This window comes from Ipomoea nil, unplaced genomic scaffold (genome assembly GCF_001879475.1).
Source record: "Ipomoea nil cultivar Tokyo-kokei standard unplaced genomic scaffold, Asagao_1.1 scaffold1556, whole genome shotgun sequence".
NCBI lineage: Eukaryota > Viridiplantae > Streptophyta > Magnoliopsida > Solanales > Convolvulaceae > Ipomoea > Ipomoea nil.
Genome location: NW_017617984.1, coordinates 6,936 through 16,979, shown reverse-complemented (window position 1 = coordinate 16,979; position 10,044 = coordinate 6,936). Strand labels below are relative to the sequence as shown.

At 36.9% G+C, this 10,044-nt stretch overlaps 1 protein-coding gene across 1 annotated transcript; it reads right to left on the bottom strand.

Annotated features, from left to right (window-relative positions):
• Positions 1-3,202: 3,202 nt before the first annotated feature.
• LOC109189509 (putative glucose-6-phosphate 1-epimerase) lies at positions 3,203-4,878 on the bottom strand. The gene is made up of 5 exons (XM_019340123.1): positions 4,727-4,878; positions 4,481-4,636; positions 3,821-3,925; positions 3,635-3,672; positions 3,203-3,360 (listed from the first exon to the last, which is right to left on the bottom strand). Exons 1-5 carry the CDS (start codon positions 4,876-4,878, stop codon positions 3,203-3,205), a joined length of 609 nt encoding a protein of 202 aa, XP_019195668.1.
• Positions 4,879-10,044: the final 5,166 nt, after the last annotated feature.

Sequence of the window (10,044 nt, the reverse complement as noted above, 5' to 3'; positions counted from 1 at the left end):
AAATATTTGCAACTAAATATAAATTTAAAAATCATTTCTATATATGAACCTTAAAAAAAATCATATAATACTTCAATAGCGATATTATGTAATATAATATTAACCAAATGGCACCTAAATAATATATCACCACTCTAAATAAAAACATTCCATACAGATCGGAACACTGAACTAATGCATGGCAGAACATATATGGCAAATGAAGTATTTTCTGGTATTTTCTGGCAATTTGACCAAATGGACCAAAATTGATACAAATTGAATAATTAGGGTACTAAATTATTAGTTTTTAAAGTCGTGGATTGAAATTAATAAAACCTCAATAGTCGCAGGACCAAAAGTGTAATTTACTCTTATCTGTCTTCAATTCATTATTTACAGAGTAATTTTTAACTGAAAGCACATATTATATTAACAGTAGACACATCAGTTTTAAATAAATTAAAGGTTTACCTTGGACCCTTGCCATGGTATATCAATTTTTGAATTAGTTAACCGCTTAAGAGCAACCACATGATGAGTCTAGGTTTTTTGTGGAAAGAGAATGAGTAGGGAAGAGGAAAAATATAAAAAAAAAAAAGGATGAATGAGTTCCTTCCACTCAACCACACCCCAAATTTACTAATTAGTGATATAGATGGGCAAGATTGGACATGTCTTATATGTCATATACATTCATGGAGGGGCAAATTTCACTGTGAATTGCCCTGGATGACATGACTACGTACAGTAATGATACACGCGTTGCTCAACAATTTTTTAGAATGTTTAGACCACAAATAGTACCGAGTAGGAAACTTTTCGAGCATGATTCTAGTGTTAAAAAATATAAATATTTGCAACTAATATATAAATTTAAAAATCATTTCTATATATGAACCTTAAAAATCATATAATACTCAATAGCGATATTATGTAATATTATATTAACCAAATGGCACCCAAATATAATATCGCCACTGTAATAAAAACATTCCATACGGAACACATGAACTAATGCAAAATATATGGCAAATGAAGTATTTTGTGGTATATGTTCAGAATATCTATAGAATTGATATGATCTCGAAAGTATAGAAAGATAACAGAATTCAGAATATCTATAGAATTGATCCTCGAAAGATAACACCAAGATATTAATAGCAATGTAAAATAGAGATCAATGAAACTTTTAAAGAATTTTTTTTTTTCATTCTTTCCTTTCCTCAAATAATGACTCTATAAGTTTCTTTCAGTCACCAAAAAACAAATCAAAAAAATCAGTGCATTCAATAGTTAAAACTAGACAAAAAAAAAATAAAATAAAATAAAATAAGAAACTAGTATTGTCAAAAATATAAATATTTGCAACTAAATATAAATTTAAAAATCATTTCTATATATGAACCTTAAAAAAATCATATAATACTCCACTCCAATAGCGATATTATAATAATAATATAATATTAACCAAATGGCACTAAATATAATATCACCAATCAAATAAAACATTCCATACGGAACACATGAACTAATGCAGAACATATATGGCAAATGAAGTATTTTCTGGTAAATGTTCAGAATATGTATAGAATTGATATGATCCTCGAAAGTATAGAAAGATAACAAAATTCAGAATATGCATAGAATTGTTCTTCGAAAGATCTATAACACCAAAATATTATTTCAGTCTTGAGTACTCAAATCCAAGTTGTAGAGAAAATGTGATATTAAGGGAAATGTAAAACAATAGATTGCAATTGTATTCCCTTAGCTTCGCAACATAAATTGCAGCAGCCAGCAGAGCAGCTACAAAAGACAATACCAAAACTATATTAAAAGCAGATCAGACAAATGTAATTGTTTCTAAAATATGTTTGTAATATGTATAAGAGAAGAGAAGAAAGAAGGATCGCGAATTATTCAAACAGTTTGAAGCAATAAGTAAAACAATTCTATCAATCAATATACTGAAGCTGTCAAAGGAATGAATCAAATTGATCTGATCAAATTGGAAAATTTTTATAAGGAGAATATGGAAAGGTAAAGGAATAAAGGGAAAATAATAATGTCAAAACTATACACTATATATATATAGAGAGAGAGAGTAAAGCCTAGCTCCAAGATACACTTAGAGACTTAATGAAAGGCTAATTTAAGGGAGCAACTCTTTGAATATTCACATAACTTATTTGAGAAATCCCGGCCTCATACAAAATTATTATATTCCGCCAAAGTAGTAAAAAAGAGGAAATACGACACATGATCAAGTTTAAACAAAATTAGTGACGGTGCAATAAAAGGACAAAATTAAAGTCTACCTCCAAGTGGCAACTTAATTTAATTTGGGATCCAGTGAACATAAAGTTAACTATATATGAAGTTTGTTAATGATGTATATATAGAAAATAATGGATCGGAATTACAAAATATTGTATTCAACCTAACCTAGCTAGCAATATAAAGTTGAGTATGAAGTTTAATAAAATAATACAAATACAAAAGAACCAGAGGATTGGATATAAGAATGTATGTCTCTCCATCTAAGTTATGCTAAGGGACATATATTAAACACTTAAATTAAAGGATCAATCGGACCTCATCTAATTAATTTTCACATAAAATTAAAGCAAGCCTCCTTTGCTTTGCTTCTAGAACCTTATTCCAAAAACACTTTAACTCCTCCTGATAGGATAGTGCCTAATTAAGCAATATAATGGTTAGTGTGGGATATGACATTGGACTCACTAATTTTACTCCAAAATGGAATGGAAGCTAAGCATGCAGATGCAGTGAAATAAATAAGTTTCAAGTCACATTTCAAATTAACACTCCTTTCCATCTCCACATTTTATTCAATTTGTTTATCCATATATGCATCACATGATTTTACTTAATCGACATTATTAGCTAGGCATTTATATATTTAAGTTTACATTCCAATTTCGATCAGTTTTTCTATCTGTCCATATATAAACATATTGTATAACACATAAACCACAATCATCACTTTGTCCCAATCCAGTCATCAACAAACCAAAAGTGCACATTTATCTATCCTGAATATATATATATATATTCACAAGCTAAGGTAGAATAGAAAGCTATTTTCTGAAATATATAGATCGAGATATACCTGGACATGCAATGATATAAGCCAGCCAGCACAAACATGTTTCAGCTGCCCTGAGGGTCAAGCTCTCCGCTGTTATAGCTTGAATTCTCAATATGGCAGTTCCTGCCATCCTTTCCATTTCGCACCGGCTTTCAAAGTGATGGGTTTTTCCACAGCAGCAGCTCCCACACACAACATCTTCTGATATTCATTATCTCCAAGGTTCGAGATTTTCTTTACCTTCTTGTCCCAAGGATTCCACAACACTTAAAATGAAATGTAGAAACTTAATAATCAGTCATTCAGTCATGTTAGAAAAAAACTATTTAACAGATCGAATTGAATTGGCAGATGGATATTTTATTTGCATATCAAATACCCTTCCTTAATAGAAAATTAAGAATTTCAGTGAAAACCAACCCCAGCAAGCTAAGCTAATTAAGCTAAAATATCCTTTAATTTATACACCTCATCCATCAAGAAAGAATAAATCACCCTAGCTTAGCTTAGCTTTCATGAAAAAATAAATATAGATCTTACCTGCATCAGGAAGTCCACCCTTATTCATCACATATGTCCTATTGCTTTCATGATCAATGATTGCAATTTTTGTTGGAGTGTTTAGATATATTTTATCCACCTATGTAAAATTGTGTTCCAAATGAGAGACATGGTAAAGGCAGCAAATACAATACTTGACACAATGAAAATTCCTAAAATCCTTACTTGTCCTTCATTTTAATAGCAGCATCATATTGTTCAGTATTCAGCTCCCCCTTCTGCAACTTATCAAAACAATGCATTGTGTCTGGCCCCTCAACACGAACAGAACTGTTACAAGAATTATAACGCATGGTTGAGAAATATGATTTTTCCAAAGACTTACTGTGACATGAGCAGCACAAGTACTACTACAAGTAAAATAGCAGCATCATATCATTATATTGTCACATCAAAAACTAAACATCCAAGGTTCGATTGATCACTTGTCCTTAAAGATAGACAGTATGAACTTAATACACTTGATGAAACACAAAATTGGCCTGGTAATAAAGATGGAATTAATCTAAAAGGCAGCATTGTATAGTATAGTATACTCTGATCTAGACATAAATTATAACAATTAATAATCCGGTTATTTATTTCTTTAGCTCCTTAAAAAATTTGAATAATTATATTGCAAATGTCATCCTTTAATTTTCTCAGATCAGCAATATATATATATATATATATATATATATTATATTGTACAGATGAGATGGATCGAATCAGCATGTAAAAACAAAAACACATATAACTGGCAAATGAGATTCATGAACTCAAGGCATACATACAAGAAAATTAAAGATGGAATGGATGAGATGTACTAATTAAGTAAGTGCTCACCCTATGTCGTCTGATGAAACAGGGAGATAGGTGTGATACCCAAATGTAAAGTCGAAGGACTTTCCAGCAGTGTTGAGGTTTCCTATTTGAGATATTAGTATAAGATGTCCTGATTCTCCTCCAGATTTCAATGTTAACCTCAATCGGAATTCAAACCTAGAAAAAAACCAGCGCTCTCTCTAAATTAGTGTGGAAAAAATATATATTATAAGTTAACCAAAAAGTAATCAATGCACCAATTCGAACCTGTGAGGCCAGATATTCAAGTCGTTTTCAGAGGGCTTCAGTATCAAGTCAACAAATGCTTTAGAGTTTTCCGGTGCTTCTAGGAGAGGTTTCTCGTCAATGCTCCAAAAACTGTTTCTAGCAAATCCATGGTAGTTTCTTAAGAGGTCCATGCTCTGCCAACTGCAAACAGAAAGCTAGCGGTTAGTGTAATTAAGTGATGAGAGAATTGAAGATAGGAATTGAAGATCATATATATATATAGGAAGCTAGCGGTTAATGCAATAGTTAAAGTTAGGACAAAAAAAGGAAACTAGTAGGGTCACAAAATATAAATATTTGCAACTAAATGTAAATTTAAAAATCATTTATATGAACCTTAAAAAAATCATAAAATACTCCAATAGCACACGACTCACGCACATTAAGCACAAAACTCAAGCACATTAAGCATAAAACTCATGCACTTTAAAGTTTCTACAACAACTCACATTAAGTACACACTCACGCACATTAAGCACAAAACTCACGCACATTACGCACAAGACTCACGCACATTAAGTACAAAACTCACGCACATTAAACATTACACACACGCACATTAAGCACAAATCTCACGCACATTAAGCACAAGACTCATGCACATTAAGTACAAAATATTGGAAAAAATAGCTTAAAATGGGATAAAATGGCATGTTAAGTGGCTATTTTGTGGTACAATTATCAGTGGGGTCCACTTCCGATTTGGGTCGGGTCAAAGTGGATTCGGATTCTTCGTAGTGAGACGAAGAGATCGATATATTGTACGCTCAAAACGGATAATGGGTGAATGAGATATTGATTCTCAAAGTAGACCCATTTGAGTTGGAAAATGAAGGGGAAAAGTGTGCTTTTGTCCCACATTGCTTGGAATGAAGATTTTCCCCCCCCTTATATACAAGAGCTCTTTGAAGCTTGTAGAATTGTATAGCATAGAGGCTCTCTCGGTGCGGGGGGGGGGGGGGGGGGGGGGAGGGGTGCAAATCAAATTCCAACTAGCAGAGATTGAAAAAGGCTTGATTCAAGCCCGAGCTCGTGTGCGCCGGCACCTGGGGGCACGAATGTCGTTCGGAAATTGGCTGGCCTTGCGGGCATAAGTTATGCCAAACTTCGGTATCATTTTCCAACTGGTATAGCCACTTGGTTCGGGTGGACCGAGAGCACACCTACGGGAGGTGGCACAACGCTCCTAGCATCTACGGGAGGTGGAAAATAAGGTTTTAAGGAATGAGTGCTCACTCGACTCTTGCAAAAACCCAACACCAAACACTAGCCAAATTTCTTCATCTTTTCTTCCCTTCTTTCCAGAAAATAATAGTCAATTTTATTTGATTATTATTTGTCTTTCCTACCAACGGTACCAACAGTCTTAAAACCTTATTCTTCGTTTCTCCCGGTTGGTTGTTTTCTCCAAATTTCCTTGAAGAAAATGGAGCATCCCGTACTGGCCAATTGATGGGAAGAAAATGTTGTTGAGAACAACAATGGAGGAAACGGCAACAATGTTGCTAATTCCCAAGCTACACCCAGTGAACGTTGGTTCACAAGATGGTGGGAGCACTGAGGGATATATTCCCATGTCTCGGGTACCTTCGGTACCGAGTTGTTCGGGCTGGAAAAGCCGGAGAAGTTCACACGGTGTTGGTTCGAACTTCAAGAGGTGGCAACAGAAAATGTTGTTCTACCTAGCAACTCTCGGCCCTGGCAAGGTTCTTGTCCGAGAGTGTTCCCGAGTTGAAGGAACAAGATGCACAATCCGTGATGGCAGTTGGCTATTGGAAGGATTCGGACTTCCTTTGCCGAAACTACATCCTGAATGGAATGTGTGACACGCTATATGATGTATATCGAAAGATAAGCACATCAAAAGCGTTTGTGGGAAGCTTTGGATCATAAATACCGAAGTGAGGATGCCGGCTCAAAGAAATTTGTAGTTGGCCGATTCCTCGACTTCAAAATGGTTGATTCAAAGACCGTGCTAAGTCAGGTAGAAGATTTGCAATTAATCTTTGACGAGATCCGTGACGAAGGCATGGTGCTAAGTGAAGCCTTCCAAGTGGGATCTGTGATCCATTTGTTGCCTCCAGGTTGGAAGGACTTCAAGAACTACCTTAAGCATAAGCGAAAGGAGATGAATCTAGAGGACCTGATCCAGCGACTCAGGATTGAGGAAGGGAACAGGACGAATGATAGGAAGCTCCTATCGTTGTTGGTGCTAAGGCCAACGTTGTGGAGCACGGTAAGAACTCCAGGAGGAACAAGAAGGACAAGCGAAAGCTAGGTCCGAAAGGTGGCATTACCAAGAACAAGTTTCCTGGTGAATGCTACAATTGTGGCAAGCGTGGCCACAGAGCATCTGAATGCAAGGCTCCAAGGAAGAAGAACAAGAGTTCTGAAGCCAATGTTGTTGGAGATAGCAATCAGAAAGAGGTCGAATTAGCCTTTCGGCTATGGTGACCGAGGTGAACCTCGTGGGCTCAAACCCTCGTGAATGGTTCATTGATACCGGTGCAACCAGGCACTTTGTGTTGCAACCGAGAAATGTTCAACACCTTTGAGACCGTTTGATGGTGAAAAGGTGTGGATGGGAAACTCTGCTCAGTCTGCTGTGGAAGGCATGGGCAAGGTGGTTCTGAAGATGACTTCCGGGAAGGAACTAACGTTGAACAACGTGCTGTATGTTCCTGAGCTGAGGAAGAATCTTGTGTCTGGCTCTCTGTTGAACAAGCATGGCTTTCGCATGGTGTTCGAGTCAGACAAAGTAGTTTTGTCCAAGTTAGGAATGTTTGTTGGTAAAGGATATGTAACTGATGGGCTGTTTAAGCTCAGTGTAATTCCTGTTATCATAAAAGCAAAGTTAATTCTGTTTACTTGCTTGAGTCTTCCAATTTATGGCATGGTAGACTAGGTCATGTTAATTTTAACTCTATGCGTAGATTAATTAGCATGGAACCATATTCCTAACTTTCAAATTGACACAAATAACAAGTGTGAAATTTGTGTTTGAGGCAAAACTAACGAAAGTACCTTTCAAGTCGGTTGAAAGGGAAACTGAACCACTAGAATTAATCCATAGTGATTTGTGCGATTTTAGATCGATACAAACGAGATGTGGTAATAAGTATTTTATCACATTTATCGACGATAGCACACGATACTGCTATGTGTATTTGCTTAAGAGCAAAGACGAAGCCGTTGATAAATTCGTTATTTATAAGAATGAAGTGGAAAACCAACTTAATCGGAGAATTAAGAAGGTTAGAAGCGATAGAGGTGGTGAGTACGAAGCACCTATTGGTGACTTCTGTGCGAGTGTAGGTATAATACACGAGCGTACTGCACCTTACTCACCTCAATCGAACGGTGTTGCCGAACGAAAGAATCGTACATTGAAAGATATGATGAATGCGATGCTTATAAGTTCGGGCCTACCTTAAGATGCTTGGGGTGAGGCGATTTTGACAAGTAATTACCTTTTGAATAAGGTACCCCGAAAGAAGCTCGATAAGACTCCTTATGAGCTGTGGAACGGTAGGAAACCTTCCTACCAGTACCTGAAAGTGTGGGGGTGTCTTGCCAAAGTTTTGGTGCCAACACCTAAGAAAGTAAAGATAGGTCCTAAGACGGTGGACTGTATCTTTATTGGGTATGCACATAATAGTAGTGCTTATCGGTTCTTAGTACACGAGTCCAATAATCCGGATGTACACGAGAACACGATAATAGAATCAAGGAATGCATATTTTTCGAAAATATATTTCCTTGTAGGTCCAACGAGGGACCAAGTACGTCAAAACGAACGTTTGACGAAACTATGGATAATGATAGTGGGGAAATCCGAGAGAGAACCCGAGCTCGAGCCGAGACGCAGTAAGCGGGCGAAAGTTGGAAAATCATTCGGTCCTGATTTTCTAACTTACTTGTTAGAGTACGATTTGGGTACTCTAACTTGTTTATTAGTAAATGAACCCGATTTTCTATCTTGTTTGATAGAGAACGAGCCTCGAACGTATGTAGAAGCCGTGACTTCTACGGAAGGACCAATGTGAAAGAGGCTATAAAAGGTGAAGTGGATTCTATTCTACAGAATCACACTTGGGAACTGGTTGATCTTCCTCCGGGTAGTAAACCCTTAGGATCCAAGTGGGTCTTTTAAAAGGAAGATGAAACCGGACGGTTCCATCGAGAAGTATAAGGCTAGGCTTGTAATCAAGGGTTACAGGCAACGCGAGGGCCTCGATTACTTCGACACGTATTCTCCCGTGACGAGAATAAACTCCATAAGGATGATACTTGCCATAGCCGCACTGTGGAACTTGGAAGTCCATCAATGGATGTGAAAACCGCTTTCCTAAATGGCGAATTAGATGAGGAAATCTATATGGAACAACCCGAAGGGTTCGTGGTTCCGGGCCAAGAGAGGAAAGTGTGTAAGTTGGTTAAATCGCTCTATGGTTTAAAACAAGCGCCTAAGCAGTGGCACGAGAAGTTTGACCATGCGATGTTAACGAACGAGTTTAAAATAAACGAAGGTGACAAATGCGTCTACGTTAAGGAAACGATAGATGGCTACGTCATTCTTTGTTTATATGTCGATGATATTCTCATCGTTGGTAGTAATGATCGGATGATCAAGTCTACCAAAAAACATGTTAAATACGAGATTTGACATGAAGGATATGGGTTTGGCTGATTTAATCCTCGGGATTAGAATCATTAGAAGACCTGATGGTCTCGTGTTGAGGCCAATCACATTATATTGACAAAATCCTTGAGAGATTTAACAAGGATGATAGTCAAGTGCTAGGACACCATTTGATACAAATATTCATCTAACCAAGAACCACGGAGAAGGTATTTCACAAGTGGAATATGCTCGGGTCATTGGTAGTTTTGATGTATCTTATGAGCTGTACTAGGCCGGATATTGCCTATGCGGTTAGTAAACTCAGTAGATATACGAGTAACCCGGTGCCATGCACTGGAAGGCAATGGTAAAGGTTATGAGATACTTGAGGTATACTCGTGATCTTGGACTGCACTATGGGAGATATCTCGCCGTACTTGAAGGGTATAGCGACGCGAACTGGATATCTGATATTAAGGACTCTAAGTCCACGAGTGGCTACGTGTTTACACTAGCCGGTGCAGCCGTTGCATGGAAATCCTCTAAAGCAAACTGTGATAGCTAGATCCACGATGGAATCTGAGCTGATAGCCTTGGACAAAAGGTTGTGAAGAGGCTGAATGGCTACGCCATTTTATAGAGGATATTCCTAATTGGGAAAGACCAGTACCTC